Source organism: Sinocyclocheilus anshuiensis, unplaced genomic scaffold, assembly GCF_001515605.1.
Source record: "Sinocyclocheilus anshuiensis isolate Anshui unplaced genomic scaffold, SAMN03320099.WGS_v1.1 scaffold629, whole genome shotgun sequence".
Classification (NCBI taxonomy): Eukaryota; Metazoa; Chordata; class Actinopteri; order Cypriniformes; family Cyprinidae; genus Sinocyclocheilus; species Sinocyclocheilus anshuiensis.
In genome coordinates this window covers 695,677-713,258 of record NW_015536485.1, presented here as the reverse complement: position 1 = coordinate 713,258, position 17,582 = coordinate 695,677, and the positions used below count along the sequence as shown (strand labels likewise).

The 17,582-nt window shown below is 34.7% G+C and overlaps 1 protein-coding gene across 1 annotated transcript in view; it reads left to right on the top strand.

The window, feature by feature from the left end:
• Positions 1-17,582, top strand: part of nos1apa (nitric oxide synthase 1 (neuronal) adaptor protein a) — a 106,869-nt gene that overhangs the window by 61,728 nt on the left and 27,559 nt on the right. Inside the window, exons 5-7 of the mRNA XM_016480418.1 lie at positions 5,966-6,074; positions 10,657-10,798; positions 14,130-14,287. Coding sequence (XP_016335904.1) covers positions 5,966-6,074; positions 10,657-10,798; positions 14,130-14,287 — 409 coding nt within the window. The remainder of the gene's footprint in view (positions 1-5,965; positions 6,075-10,656; positions 10,799-14,129; positions 14,288-17,582) is intronic.

Here is a 17,582-nt window from a genome sequence, read left to right as displayed (position 1 = left end):
GAACAGCTTGTAACACTCCAAAGAGAAAGGAAAACTTGAAATCGCATCATATGACCCCTTTAATACAACCAACCAATACTTAAAAAATAAAAAATAAAATTTTACACATCACAAACATTTATGTACCATTTGGCCAAACGCAACAAACAAAACTCTGTAATTTGTCATTCTATCAAATGAACGGTGTATTTTCGATTGGCTCTAAACTGACAACTATTCAGTTAATCATACACTCAACACAAGGAGGACTGTGATTGTTGTTAGTACAGATTCTTAGTCCTCCTGGGACAACTTCTGTGATTGTTGATAGTACAGATTCTTAGTCCTCCTGGGACAACTTCTGTTACTTACTGTAAATGTCCAAACATTTTTCAGAAATTAAGTTTGAGATCATTCAGGTGGACAATCAAGATTATTTTAAAAGGAATAGCAGCATTGTTGACATAGTGGTCCAGAACAACATCACCAGCCTCAAAGGAAGAGGCCTATTGTTTATTTTTGTTTTGACTTTATTCTACCTCTCTTTAATTTTATTGCATTTATTTACATTTGTTTAGCACAAATGTACCAATTCAGCTAAATTGATTTTTATAAAATTTGAGATTTAATTAAACCAAATTTTTTTTAATTATTTTTTTATTTATTTATTTTTTTTATTTACTTTCCCTTTTAATTTCGTACAGCTATTAGGACCCCTTTTGTTTGTTTTGTTTTACTTTTTCCTTATTTCTACGAAAGGGGGGGAAGGGAGCCAAAGCCTTCGGCTTGACACTTCACAAGTCAGCGCCCTGAAAACTCTGAAAACCTCTGCAGCTGCATAAGAAGAAGAAAAAAAAGTTTAATTCAGGCAAACCGAACCAACTTATGATTAATTATTCATATTTCCCCATGAGCTGATTCGCAACAATGGATTCAAACTTCTCCTATGATGCAAGCGCAGCAAATATGTAGTCTAGATAAAATGCAATGAAATTCTCTTTCAGGTGTACCCTTAATAAGACTGATCTGTAGTTATCAGAAAAGTTTGTTTGCAGTTCTTGCTGCTAAAGGTGGCACAAACAGATTTTAAGTTTAAAGGGGCAATAATTTTTTTTCTCAATATATACACAATGCATGTAAAACAAAACTCCCTGTTGAAGAATTGCAATAAACATGTATTTTCATTAGCATATTTGTGCATCTACAGCTGAATGTGTTTTATAATCAATAGAGAACACACCAATAGATTTGATGTTAATATTTACTTTTAATTAAATGCATTACTAGAAAAAATTGCAGTGCTTCATTTTGCAGTAAAATTGAACTGTTTGGTTAAGATTTTGTGTTTGGATGGCTGTGCTAATTGTTTTGAGAACAAGTACATTGCATTTGAGAAAAGTGTCAAATCGATTGAGAAAAATTGTAATTGATTTTTACTTGATTTAAACTTTGTGTAATTTATTTATTTTATTTGACATCAAGGTGCATGCCGTGCCTCCAAGCTTTCTTATTCGTTTTGCTAATAAACGTTCTACGTTTCTTATTTATTTGGTTCCACAATGTTTGCTTATTTTCAGTTTTGTATAGCCTACCTATTTAAAATTTCTGTACGTTATTTGTTATTTTATTTTAGGCATAGCCTATAGCGTGGTGTATTTTTATTCATTTTGTTAATAAAAGTTCTATGATTTTATATATAGGCTTTTATATACAAGTGACTTTGACGTGGTATTTTGTTGTTGCTTGAATTTGCCGAATTGCTGCTAATTCGAAAATGAAAGTAAAATGCGCACTGTGCTTTTAAGCTATTTAAAAGTGAAGGAAAGTGAGGAAAATAGGGAAAACTCAAACGAACAATTGCTTTGTCAAATTGCAATTGCAAAGTGGGGAAAATTATCGGTGAGGTATTATCGGTGAAAATTTCCTCACTGTCACAACCCTATTTTCTTTTAAGTTCCATAAAAGAAAGTACGATAAGTGATACAGTTTGAGGGTGAGTGAATGTTGACAGAATTTTTCTTTTTGAGTGAGCTATCACTTTATTTTTATTTTTTATTTTATTATTTAATGATATAAAACTCTAAATAAGAAACTAAAACTGCCAGTTGGTGGCGGTAAATGTCTTTAAGTCATTGACTCATTCATTCATTCAATTCCTTCAAACTCCTGATTCATTGAGCGGGCCATTGATTCATTGGTTCACCCGATTCATTCAGAAACGAATCACCGATGTGTTGTTCGTAGATGCACAACAGTTGTGGCTTTATAGGTAATATTTTCATTGACAAAATTGAACAAAAACAGGCAATGTTGTAGCCCATCTAAAACACAACTTCTTATTTACTGAACTGTTGTATAAAATCACATTTGCATTGATGCTATTCGGGACAAAAACAACACTCGTGTGATATCGCTTGTCATATGATGTAAATACAAGATGAAAACTCAAACAGGGGCATTTTTTGCCCCAATATCTTACATTTTATGGGAATATTTATAAGTGCATTTTACAGGCTACATTGTTGTTGCCCTCCATCATGTCATCATACAGTCAACTGTATGAAATGTAACGTTCAGGTCTGGGGCGGGGCAAGTGTATTGATTGAATTAAAAAATTTAATAGCGTTATTTTTCCGTAACTAATTAATTAAATTAACATGCTAAAATGACAGCCCTTATATTTAATCATCCAACAATTTGAGGTATAATTTATGGTATAATTGTATACATTTTATGTCTGTAACATAAACTGTACAGAACTTGTTGCATGCCAGTTTAATAGGCTTCTTAGGTTCACTGTAAGTATAAGTAATAATACCTGAAAAAAAATACAAGTGTGCAATGTCCTGTATATGACTTATTTCAGGGACCTTGCAAAACACATTTTAGCTAAGCCAGGCATCCCTAAAAGTCATCTCTATTGATTTTTTTTATTAAATCCGGGTGAATGCTTTGAGATCTTAATGCTAATGTATCATCACTTTAGCCTATTCTGTTTGTGTTAAATGGGCACGCTTGCTTAGAATATAGAAATAGCATTACTTAGTCATTGGCATCTTATATATCTCAGAAATGAGCAAAGCAGCACTTTGCCTTCTAGTAGATATGCTCATTATATTCTTAATCAGACATTTCTCAAGCAGAGCAACCCGTTGAATAAGGCTACGTAATGGTTGTGGAGTAAAATCACTCTCTTTCTATGATAATGGGCGGAGTGGTGTGCATTACATATACTCAGCAGATATTTCAGCTCCTTTTTTGCTTTCAGACTTGATGAATTAAAGTGACGGGGGGGAAAAAAGCTCTTAAACAGCATGTGTCATCTGTGCAAATCACTGACGTGGCATGTCTCCCTGAAGTGTCAACAGCAACGAGGAAAATTCAATTAATGAGTGGGTTTTCTCTTCACCATCTGTCCAGCACTGTGTATCAGAATGTACCCCTGAGCGGACTGGTGTTTAGGTACATCTTCCCTACAGTGTGTATTCGATCCCTTTAGCATCACTGCAATCTTCTATCGGCAAGCTCTGACATGTAACATGCTGACATTCTGAGTAGTCTGAGTGTTGGATACATATCAAGTCTGCACTGGTCCAAATGAAGACTAGTGATCGTAAACAAATATTTCCCAGGCTAATACAACAATAGCTCCGGAATGTTTGTGAGCTTTAGATACAGATTTCCTCACTGTCAGGCCTTAATCACAAAAGGTCAACCTGCTCTTGCTCTTCAGTGGCGAGATCAATATAGTATTTGATTTCTAATGTCTCAGATAATTAGAGGTGTGTGATGTATATCATGGCTGATATATTCACAGATAATTGGGAAATACTGATATCAATGATGGTGATGAAATTACAATTATACATTTGCCTTACCATTTTTTTCTGTTTGACCCTGCAATATAGTGCTTATAGTGTATATTACCCTTAATTCTTACTTTTCTGTACCTGAATACTGCTGTTAGCCCTTATTTTATTTGTAACTGTTGTATTTATCTGTGGTTGTCATTTGTGTATTTGTTCTTATTTACTGACTGTTCACTTGCCTTTAATCATGTTTGAACTTTCTTAGGCTAGTCGTTTTTGCTGTGGTATTAAAGAAGTTCTTAAAGTGTACTTTAAATAATAAATGGAAAACAACGTTACACTGATATAAAATAAGTGGCATTATTTTGTTTATTTACATTTACAGATTTGAGACATCACTTTTAATGTAATGCTATAACACTGCTGGTCACTTTCAGAAGTTGTAGTAATGCTTTCTATTTCAAGAAAGAATGTGAAACACATACACAGTGGTTGGTTATATAATTTTCAGTTTTTGAATATTTGTAAATATAATTTAAATTGATATTGTATGGCATATCGAATATCGCATTATTTAACCAGGTATCGCATATTGCATTTTTCTTCAATATTGCACATTCCTATTCTATATTATGTTTGGGGTCAATTTAACTGGTATCATGTACTATGAAAACTATGTCATTTTCCATTTACCAAGTAAAAAAGCAAAATGAAAAAAACGTGCTCGTTTTTCCACTTTCTGATGATCTATCTGCAGAACTGTGTACACACACACAAGCATCTGAGTGTTTTTGGACACTGTCTCACACATCTGTGATTTTTATCGTTTCAATGAGAATTATGTTTTTAAGATGCAGTGTCAAGTTTTAGAAACACATCTATTCAGTTGAGCTATTGGTTATATCATGGCTATGTAAATTTCAGCCTGATGATCAGTTTTTGTTTGATTTTGTTGTGTTCCATTTATTGTTTTGTTGATTAAAGGTACTGTGCTAATTAAAGTAAAATTCATCATTTATAATATCAGACGTTTCAAATTACCACACATGTCCATTTAAGAAGTGTATTGTATATACAGAAGTATGCACACTGTTTTCATATGCAACATCTGTCTAGCTGCTTTACAGATATTGTATGATACATGACCTTCCAATCTGTGTGATGACTTTGCAGCTTCATAGAAGTCACATTCTCAGCTCTAATTGTTCGGTAGTTATGACTGCACAAATGATTCTTTGTAATTAGAGAGAATGAAGAGTCTCTGGGTACTGTTATGTTTCTTTCATATCCGTAGTGTGGTGATTTGAATGTCGTTTTAGGCATTTCTGCTTCCTGCTGCCAGTTATTCACTCTCTGACAAACCCACTGAAACAATCTAAGATGTTTCTTTTTTTTTTTTTTTTTCTTTTTTTTTTTTTTTGTCTGTCAAGGTTTAGTGAATAGCAAAATACAAAGTACCCCTGCCAAGCCAGCACGCACCAAACCAGCTTGCTTTTTCTTAAGGAATGTGTCATGTTGTCTAGCAATCTAGCTATTTGTCTATCATTTCTTTGGCAGTTTAAGGTTCTCTGTGAGGTCTGATGAAAGTTGTTGCAATTGACATAGATGCATTTTATTCATCTTATTCAACAAGGTTTCTGCTCAGGATTTTCCTCAGTGCCTTGTGACAGCTGCATTGTCATTTTATGAAGATCTGAAGAAAATCCTCTACTCTGTTGTGGAGGAAATTGATCTGGATTTGCACGGTGTCAATTATTTATCTTTTGGTTTATGTAGTGTTTTACACTCTGATCTGCATTACTTGTTCCTTGCTACAAGTCTTGTTTGCTTTGGGGTAAATGCACTCACACAGAGTCACAATAGAACTGAATGTGCTTCATTGACTCATGTTGCTTTGTTTGCTACACTTCATGCAACAAGTGTTGCATTTTTGTTTAGATGCCCAACAAAAATACATAGCCAAAGGTCATTTCTAAACACAACATTAACGGATTCCTGATAAAAGGGTGTACTGTGGTGGTTTGGACCAAAATATAACAAGAAACATGACGCAAATGCAGGAATAAACGCTTTTAACGTACCAGAAATGTTCCTGTAATACTTTTCTCCTGTTTACTCCAACTGAATCTACTGTCCATGACAGTACTGCACATGTTAATTACATTTTTTTTTTACAGGATATTCTACGTATCACACGACTCTCAAGATCTGAAGATCTTCAGTTACATAGCAAGAGATGGACAGAGCAATGTGTTTCGATGTAACGTCTTCAAATCAAAGAAAAAGGTAGGCGTCTCTTGAGTGTGTCTTCTAGTCAGGACATTGAGTGCTGATGGTTTTCCTTTGACAATAGAATCCTGTCATTGAAGCTCCAAGCGAATGAAGGCTACTGACAGTTCTTTCCCTCTTCAGTACACTTGTTTCATTTTACTTCAGGGCATATAGTTGAAAAAAACCATCAGAAAAAAGGGAACAGCAGCCCTTGGCCATGAAACTGAAGTGCACTTTTCAGAATGGCTATATTTTTCTTCTCAGTCAGTCTAGCATGCAGAGCAGTACAATGATCCAGCAGCGGCGCATGTAGATGATATACAGACAGGGCATGCTTTTAGTTCTTAAAGCTGTCGAATTCTGATCCCTTTCATGCTTCTGCACTGGATTTGAATCAGAGGCAAATATGAAAGCTAAATAACTGTTTAAAGACGCCCAACACCTCTGAGAAGGATTTGACATCTGAATTGTCTGCTTGACTGGTTTAAATATTTATTTTTAATATTGGCAATTAATCTACAATGTCACGAGAATCAAAATAAGATTTTTCAGAGGGAAAATAATTATTTTTTTCCTCTCCAGAACTGGTGCCTACACAATCTATAAATATAGAGAGAAATTCATGCTAGGCGGTAGTTGTCACTGATACATCACATCACATAATCACAGGAGTTTGTATACACAAGGATCTCCGAGTGCTAAGGACTTAAGAACAGACTGTACAAGAAGTGTATGTGAGAATACAAGATGTCAAATATAATAGGCATAGGCATATGGGTACTGTATTGGACAAATACAGTATGACTGCAGCCCTGTTATTAGACTTTAGTCATTAATATGTTTATAAGCAACTGAAAAAAAGCACAAATGTCAGGGCATGTCAAAACTTCTCCAGGGCCCCAAAACCCCCTCAGACCCCAGAGGGATAAGTCACCACATCATCTGCGGTAGTTTTCCTCTCTCTCAATCACTGTAAAAAAGAAATCCTGTTAAATTTACAGTAAAAAAAAAAAAGGCAGCTCCTCGAGAAATTCACCGTAAAAATAGTGACAATGTTTCAAGTATTACAGGATGGCAGAAACTCTGTTTTACCTTAAAATGTACTGATAATCACCATAATAATACAAGTGGATGCATAGGGTCACTCCTACCAAGACAAAACATCATCAGGGTAACACGCATGATACTAAACAGTTTTGTTTATTCCTAATTTTATTTTTGTCAGTAATGTATTAGTGTTTTGTGTTACATTTTTTGGTAAGACTATAAAATAAGGTGCCATTTTTTAACTATATTTAATGCATTGACTTACATTAACAATGAGCAATACATTGTTACAGTATTGATTTAGCTTTGTTAACGTTGGTTAATTAAAATACAATTGTTCATTGTTAGTTCATGTTAGCTCAGGTGAATAACATTAATAGATACAATTTTTTTAATATTGAATTAGTAAATGTTGGAATAAGCATTATCTTGGATTAATAAATCCTTTAGAAATATTTTTATAAGTTAGTAATTTAGTTAAATGGAACCTTATTGTAAAGTGTTATGGCTTTTTCTAATATTAAGTTAATGTTTTTTGCATTATTTTAAAGAAAATATATTAATGCATAATGTGTTTCAAAGAGACATCTGAATGTTCTTTTTCTATTTTTTACCATACATTTATATAGTAGTTTGTTTTTATATTTTCAAAAACATTGAAAACCCATTAATTACCATAAAAAAAACAATGACAGTGTGTAATTGTAAAATGACATAAAATGCATTGTTAAACCATATACCGGTTTTCACCATGAATTTTTACAATGATTTTTTGCACAGCTGAGAGAAAATAAAAACTACCACAGATGGTATGGTTACTTATTAATTAACAGGTTTTTATGGTAGCATTTTTATTTTTATTTTTTTATGTTGAATTAACGAACATTTTTAAAGTGTGCCTTGTACCTGATTTATGCATCAGAAAATTAGTAAAGTTAAGACCTAAATGCAAATCAAGATCATATTTTTCCACTGAAACTAGTCAGTGTATTGTTTTTGTAAGTCTGAGCAGGCCTTTCACATGAAAGGCTGCAGGAGACATAGCAGACACTAATCTGAATACAGCTTTCCAGTCATCTATAATCTGACTTTTTGTTTCATGCCTCATTCTTCTTTAGATTTTAAATTGCAAATAGCATACAAAATGAGCACACTGTAATGAGATTGCCACAATATTAAAAACTATGTAGCATAGAGAACAGTTATTATGAAAGCCTGACACATGGACTCAATATTACCCATGTTTCTCTCATCATAAAAAAATGTGGCTCGTCAATAGCTATAGATTGTACAGCCATGCAATGTTTGGCCGTGGCGAAAGGCAATCCATAAAAAAAGTATTCTTTATTTAACAAAGATTCTTTAGAAAGAACTCGCTCATTTGAGTTGAAAGCTCCGTCTGGCTCATTTCACCCCGGCATCACTGTCCATAGACAGACTGAGCAATTCAGACCTGCTCTGGGTAATTGTACATCAATTGCTCAAGTGTGCTCTCAATAAACTGCAAATAGATCTGCAATGATAATTTCACCTTTTACTGTATACAGACTCAAACATTTTAGCTGAAATGATGTTGTCATTTAATTTTTTGCCATCTATCAAAATACTGATAACTGATCTTCAGCATTTTGTGAAATAGGTCATTTTTGTGCAGTGTCTTATGGAGTCTGTAGACCGACGGTTGTATCCAGTGTTGAAATGCAGCTTGAATTATATTTTAACACTTAATGGATTGTCACAACTAACAATTTACAGAAATTGGCACTCGGATTAGAGACTTATTTTATGGAAAACTGAAAGTTAATTGACAAATTTCCATCAGTTTCCAATTACATTTCTTTCCATACCATTTATATATGATGTTACTGCATCACAACTAACAATTTACAGAAATTGGCACTCGGATTAGAGACTTATTTTATGGAAAACTGAAAGTTAATTGACAAATTTCCATCAGTTTCTTTCTGATGTTTTCTTTCCATACCATTTATATATGATGTTACTGCATTGCTTTTGTGCAAACTATGGTATGTAAAAACATCTAACACTCAAAGCTTTAGAGCATTATTAAGTTTTAATATCAGATTTAAATTTTTGTTAAACTTTGAAGTTCCTAGTGTCTTTTGATTTCTTACATGGTTGGCTGCATTCCTGTTTTCCACATTTGCTGGCTAATAGCATACCTTCTGAAATTAAAAGTGTGGGAAGGGAAACAAAAGCTGTCATGATTAATCAAATGAACAGGTATATCAAAGAATTTCTCTTTTGTTTGAGTCCCTTTGTTTTTGTTCCCTGACTGAATTGAGACTTCAGAGCCTTGTTAATGACCTCTGTTAGTGTCAGATTTTGACTATAACTTTCAGTTGCTAAAAAGATCCACACACCATTGAGATGCAGGGCTTTGCTCTTGAAACCTGTAGAATATTTACTTTTTCAGCAACATGTCTTTTTATTTACTTGATGTCTGTCTGTGTCTGTCTGTCTGTCTGTCTGTCTGTCTGTCCGTCTGTCCGCCTGTCTGTCTGTATTATACATTATAAACCGTCTGTCTGTAGAATATAGACACTACTGTATATATGCCATATTTACACTATATCTGTCTGTCTGTCTCTGTCTATCTATATATCCTTTATTTATTCATTTTCACATTCATTCATTCATTCATTAATTCATTCATGTTTAGTTATTTATTTATTCATTATTTGCTTATACACTGTCTTTCTGTCTGTCTGTCTGTAGCATATACACTATGTATTCTATATATACACAATCTGTCCATCTGTCTGTCTATAACATACATACATATATGCAATATATATCTGTCTGTCTGTCAATAGATAGATATCCTTTATTTATTAATTTGCTCATTCATTCATTCTTTTGCTTAGTTATTTGCTTATGCATTTGCATCTGTATTTATTTACATATTTATTTGCATACATTTTTATGTATTTGCTTATTTGCTTGTTGTATTTATTTATTTGCTTATTGATTTATTTTGAAAGGAAATAGTGTTATGCTGGATTTAAAGGGGTCATATGATGCGTTTTCAATTTTTCCTTTCTCTTCACAATATGGCAAGGGGCATAACATTTCCGTCTCACGCTTGAGGTATTCGGCCAATCACAACACACTGGATAGCTGGCCAATCACAGCACACCTCGCTTTTTCAGACCGATGAGCTTTGTAAAAATCGACGCGTTTCAGAAGGCGGGGCATAGAGGAGAAACAATAATGTACATTAGTGGAAAATAATGTTTTTTTAACCTTAAACCGCATAAACGCATTTCATTACACCAAATACACAAAATACTGTTCTTTTTAGCAACATCATATGACACCTTTAAAGAATATGCAGAAGAAATGCATGCCCAGAATGTGTAATGTACACACTCGCCCACTTTTATTTTCTAATAAATGTCCTTTTGTTATTAATTCTGTATGATAAATATTAGCATTTTCAGTTTTTGACTTCCAGAATTTTTGTTTCCACCAGGTACTTTGATTTCAGTGCTTTAATAATACTAAGCTCTCTTTCATTTCTCTGTAGAGCCAAGCCATGCGGGTAGTGCGGACGGTGGGTCAGGCTTTTGAGGTCTGTCATAAACTTAGCCTGCAACACACCCAGCAAAACGCAGATGGCCAGGAAGATGGTGACACTGACAAGACATGCACAGATTCTGGAGTAACAGGTATTTTAATGAACTGTATCCTCTTTTCTTTCCACTTCTTTGTCATACTTGAAGTCAGTGTAGTCATCTTTCACAACAGGTTTTTATTCTTCAGACTCCCTTTAATTGATTGTCTGTTTGTGCCCCTTGAACTTGGTGTGATAGGATTACAGATGAGTGATGTTCTTGCTGATCCCTGACTCTTTGATTTAGCAAAGGGAAAATCCATGCGGTTGTTCGAGGTATTTTGGTGCAATCCAGCGCAGTGCATTAGAGGAAGTCTTTGTGAGCTGGGAGCTTTGATAGGCGGCATGGAACAGCACCTATGATTGCTTGTGTCTGAGGGGCAGATCTCATAGTGCATGGGCCAGGGGTTCAGGCTGATCATCCTCCCACAGCTCCCTCTGGACAGGTTTTCTTTTCAAATGCAAATGAGCTCTCATTCACCCACGCGCTGCATCTAATCCGCACAGGATTCCCCAGCACCAACACGCTGCAGTGTCACATGGATGGGACTCACTATGTTTAACAGCTCCACTGCTGTCCCAGTGGTAGGACAGGGAGACCTTAATAACCCCTTTCCATAGGGAAACAGCAAACCGGTCTGAGAGCTGACACTTCAGAGCCAAACAACCACGTAACTGCTTAAATTGCTGTAAAACCTGCCAACAAATAAGTATAGTGCTTTATAGCCTATGTTTATGAAGTTTAAAAAAAAAATGTTGGTCCCACTTTATATTAGGTAGCCTTAACTACTATGTACTTGCATCAAAAAATAAGTGCAATGTACTTATTGTGTTCTTATTGTATTGCAAGACACTTTTCCTGCTGTTGAGTTGGATACAGGTAAGGTTAGGGACAGGTTTGGTGGTACAGTATGGGTAGGTTTAAGGCTGGTTTAAGTTGTAAGGCATGGGTCAACACTGTAATTATAAATGTAGTTATAGAAACTAATTACAGATGTAGTTACATGCCGGTATTTTTAAAAATAAAAATACAATGTAAAAACTAGGGCTGCCCCCTAATAGTCGACTAATCGTTAGTCGACCAGAAGAGGCTTGGTTGACCAACATTTTATTAGTTGCTTAGTCGCGGTAAAAAATAAGAATACAACAAATTCCACAGGCGAAGTCACGAAGTTTGTGATGGACAGATTGTTAACGGCTGGTCTATGTGGTAATACAGTACATCCGGCAGGACATCTAAACACTCACCTATCATTCATCGACCTCAAATATGGCTTATCATCTGAAATATGTAAGTATTAGCAACTTTACATGGCCGCTCAATCTAATGTTAACCAAGAGAGATGTGCGCTATTCAGTGTCTATGCGGAGTGTGGAAACTGAACAGTGGCGGTGCGCTCACTTGCTCTTAAAATACTGGTCATTTTTGCTCATACAGATAAGAGTAATACATCTTTCAAATCTGTAAAGACTCGTAAGTTTATTTGTGTGCACTCACAATAAAAACAAATCGCGCTTTTGTGAAATAATGAAAGCAAACAGGATGCACTTTCTGCCGTCTCATTCTCTGTGAACTACGGACGTGAAACTCCGTGTATATCTTTACCTTACGTACATGAAAAATATATCTATAGAGAGTGAAATGTCTACTTTCAAATGAAACAATTTAAATGTAAAACAAATATTCTCAGATTATGTAATCCGTCTGAAACATGCATACAGGCGCAGCAGTACTGCGGGGATGACGAGTCAATGTCGCCGACTTCATCTCTTAAACCGAAAACAAAGAAAGCACTAGTTTATAAAATTATCAAAATCTTAATGCAGTCTCCTTACTGTTTTTCACTGACACATTCATAACCATTACTTCTGCCGGTGCGCTGTGGCAAGCTTTATTCGTGCGCTTGAGCGCATGTTAGGCTACGTAGGCAATTAAAGGCTCGTAATAATGATTTAAATGGTTTATTAATAAGCGTGCGATTAGTCGACTAATGCTTAAAATGAACAACTACTAGTCGACCAGAAAAATCCTTAGTCGAGGACAGCCCTAGTAAAAAGATGTACAGTATGTACACAATAAGTGCATTGTACCAAATGATTAATTTGAATGTAAGTACATAGTAGTCCACTTAATATAAAGTTGCTGAGTGTATTTATGCCAGCAAGATAAGTTTTTGATGCAGCGAAGTTACAAAAAAAAATAAAAAAATCAAAGTCAACGTTTTTTTATCGATTTTAACTTATTGTAGATGTGCAAGAGAAAAATAAAGTGGTTGGAGATTTAAACATATTTTAGCATCTTTTTGCCATGTCAAGTAACCTAATTACCAAGTATATAATTTAATTAATATAAATTCACTTATATATTCACATGATATTAGTTAAAATTTGATATTAGACAAATGGGGGAAATAAAATGTCTAGGTCAATTTGAAATATACTCTACATAGGAATATGATTTTTTTTTTTTGCATCTTGCCAGATGCAAACAATTTTTTTTCCTGCTCCAGAATTACCTTTTAGCCAGTGGAAATAGAGACAATCTGTGAAGGACTGTGTGTCCCATTACTGTACATGTGTTTAAGTGTAGAGTAAATGCCTCTGACCTCAATCTATTTCCTTTTTTAACTCTCGTGTTATGTTCAGTAACACAATACAGAGTTTATGATCTGGGTTAAACTGTCACCCTAAAATAACTATAATTCCTCCAAATTGTATTTGAATTTAATGACAATAAAGTTATTGATTGATTTTAATTATGCAAAAAAATAAGAAATCAAGAAGGGTCTGAATACTTTCCGTACCCACTGTATATATATATATAATTTGTTTATCTTAATTTTTTTTTTTGCAATTTATTACAGTGTGACATTTAATTTTTCAAAATATAAATATTCCATTTAGTCCCTCAATTAATGTAATAAATCCAATGCATGATATATAATTACAGTACAAGAATGTTGTTCAGAATAGTTTTACATGTAGTATAGCATGTCACACCACAGGACACGGCTGTCACTGCTTGCCATGTCATGTCAACTATCCATTTCCAGAAATACAGACCTGCTGTACAGACCGAGTGAAGGTGTGGTCAAAACATACATGAGGCCCCATATCAGTAACACCACTGTCCCACAGGGGATCCACAATTAACAGTCAACATCAATGTTTGGTCAGAATAAATCCATTTGTGTATTTACCTGTGTGTGAATAAAAGCAACACCAACAGAAAGTTAGTCCCTTTAAACAATGCATGATGGCAAAAACCTATAAAAAGTCTCATGCTTATTTTATTTTTTTTTCAATTAATTTTTCCATTAATCCCTATATCATGTTTTCCATCTCTATAATAAATATTTAGCAAGATGAATTGTTTCTCTTCAAAGGGCGGGAGCTCACAGGGGCCGAAAAGCCAGCTGCAGATGAGACAGACATTGATGCAGAGGAGCTTCCCCTCCCCGACAGCACAATGGACGAGTTCAATCGCGGAGTCACTGACCTGGATGTGGCCAAGAAAGAGGAAGATGTCACCAAGGACAAAAAGGTATCTAGCTGCAGCTCGCTTGCCCACTTAATTATTCAATCCATATCAATAATTAACCACAATCTTCTATAATGTCGAGCTCTCGAAGTGGTTTGCTAAAATGCTGTGTATCAGCTTTTACGCACACATCCTTTGCGCTGTATCTTCCAATTAACTTGAGTAATCGAGGGAAGATTATTCAGCACGCATTTATTGTTTTGCAGATTAGGTTTGTTTTATGCTCGCGGCTGTGTTTAGCCTGGGGTCCAGATGTAGCTATAAGCCCATTAGCATAATCTTGTAGTGTGAAAGCTGCTGTGCTGCAAAGGATTATGTAATGATACTGTGACCCTGACTAGCTGAGACATTCTTCAAGAGAATCATTATGGTAATGACAGTTTAGTGCTGAGGAGAGGAAAGTAACAAACAAGGTACTGGAGTATTGGTTGCATTGCATCGGATTCATCTCTATGGATAAGTTTCACCATCTGGATCATCCAAATGACAAGCATTCCAATAGAGTTGGACTGAGGATTCGAGTCATCCTAAAATAGCATTATGAGTATTTATTCCATTGAATGTAGGCTTTCTGTTGTCCATATAGCTTATTTGTTCTACCTCGCTGATGCCTGTTTATCTTTCCGCTCAGGCATAATTTTGTGGGTTTGTTGCATCAGTGTCTGGGGCGATGAGCCTGGAATCATGTCTGAGACTGATAAGACACTCCTCTCCTCAGGAAATTACAATGTCAGGAATGTTTGGGTTGTCTCAGATGATTGTTCCATAATTTATAAGCCAGTCAGAAACTTTTACTCTGTGCCAGAGAAAGCTTCCATGCCAGCCTCGGAGGTACCGTGTCCTTATTTCATTTGGTTTCAAAGTTTTTGACCCAAATGGAAATTTTGCAATCCAGTATAACTCAAATGAGGTTTGGTGGTAGTCTAATGGATAAAGGGGCAGTGTAGTTAACAAAAGCATGGCTCCTAGATAAAACTCATGCCTCATTGTTTCCTTGAGCATCAGCTGCTATTCAAATTTTAAATAAGTACCAAAATGAATTTTTTTAAAGACTATATTCCAGATACTCAAATCTTTCATAGTTTTCTTCGGTTTTGAATTTCTCATAGTATTTGAGAAATTCATACCGGTCTTGATTGAAGCACATTCTTCTGTAGTTTGAATTTAGCCATAGTCTCTTATGGCAAAATTCAAACTACAGAAGAATGTGCTTGTCCTGTTTGTTTAATACATTTATTTTAGGGATGAAAAATATATGTATATTTTATTATTTATTTTATTTTGTTTTATTTAATTCTATGCCATTTTTTACCGTTACCAATTGATATTGGATATTTAATTGTTTTTGTTAATTTCTTCTATTTTTACATTTCTTTTAGCTTTGTTATAGGGCTGTTTTTCCGATTTTATCGATTAATTCGAATTTAATGTTTTGCCACGATTTTATTTTTTTGAGTTCGAGGAAACGCGATTTTGAATAGAAATATTACCAAACGTCAGAACTACACACGACAATATGCCAGTAGTAACAGTAAAGAGAAAAGAACGATCCAACCACATGTCGGCGCATGCGATTAACTGCTCACCTGTGACGCGCTCATATCGTGAGGCGCCATTTACACAGAATGCGCTTTTGTGTTGATAAAGATGCGACGCGTGCAGAGGAATAGGAAAAACATGCAAGAAGATGGGAGTTGAAATTCTCTTAACTTGAGCGCCGTGTTTTTAAAATGCCGTTTTAATGTATGAGACGCTGCAAGAGACGTGAGTGCAACAGTCAAACGCATTCATGTTTACATAGAAAAAACAATGGAAAAGCAGCGCAATCGAATAAAAAAACCTGTAAAGAACTACCAGAGATTGGAACTACTACTGTATGTCTGATATTTCATGTTTGCATCATGGTGGCTGAAAGCTGCTGTTCATTGTTTTCACAGAACATTTATTATTAATAGTCTACTGGTGTTATACCATCAGAAGTCAGAAAGAGCTTTATTACCAAGTATGTTTACACACTAGGGGTTGCACCGACTAGTCGACTTCAATGCTCTGCCATGACGCTTTAAGCTTGACGTCGACTAGTCGCTAGTCCTAGAGGGCGCAACCGGATAAGAAATCTTTGAAGGACTTCCACATTTACGCTCCGTTTCCAATGAGCGATTGAAATCATATTATTATATGATTTTAAGTAGAATGCAGCAAACTTGAAAATAAATAAGTGGTGATTTGAATGGTTTGTCACTTTTGACCAATATATGGTATTAGTTACAAAAATTATGTGGTGTGGTTAACAACATGTGCAAAGTTTGGTGTCAATATGTCAGAGAATTGCACAAACTAGTGCAGCAGACATAGGAATAACACAGTAGAGATGGAGTGTAACACTAATATAAGAAAAACAGAAAATAAATAATGCACTATGTACAGAACTAGAAATATAGAGAAACGTGTTTAAATGAATGTAAATAAATAAATATATATATATATATAATGTATATATATATGTACAAGTGTGCAGTTTACAAATGTACAATTTTTGGATTCTATGTATAAAGTCAGTCATTTTGAATTTGAATTACATTGACTGTTGAGAATTTTTTTAAGCATTTTCATTGTAGCCTATTATTTCTGAACATATAACATGTATAAGACAAGTTTGTACAGCATGTAGTCGTAGTTCATGCATCTTTTCTGCAAAGATATTTAATAAGTGATTTGTTTAACATTTACATCATGTTGACAACTTCATGTGTGGTGCACTTGGAATAGAATTTTCCTTAACTAGAGGGTTAATAAAGAAAAAGTTATTTGAATCATGTTGTAGTTACATTTTTAAGTTGACTAGTTAAAATCGTAAAAAAATCGAGAATCGGTCAAACATTCTGAAAAAATCTAGATTTTATTTTTTTGGCAAATTGCCCAGCCCTAATTGAAACTATGCTGTTTCACATTCAAGAATGAGTAGACCTGTACATCCGAGTCTTCCAGGAAAGTAAGAGCAAGGGAGAAAATAAGAATCTTAACTGATGGACTTCAGAATTTTCCAGAAGTTTGGCCTTGATTAGCCTAACCACAAATAAACAGAGGAAGCAGTTTGACTGTGTTAAGAAAACCCCCACATACACTGGAAGTGAGGATGAATCTGTCACTGAGGCATTAGCAAGCTCTGACCGCAAAAATTAACATATGTACTTTTAGATATTTTTAGATTTTTTTCCCCCCCAAATTGTGGTTATGCAACAGTTGTGCATTTTTTTTTTTTTTTTTTTTTTTTTTTTTTTTTTGTTTTACTTTTTTT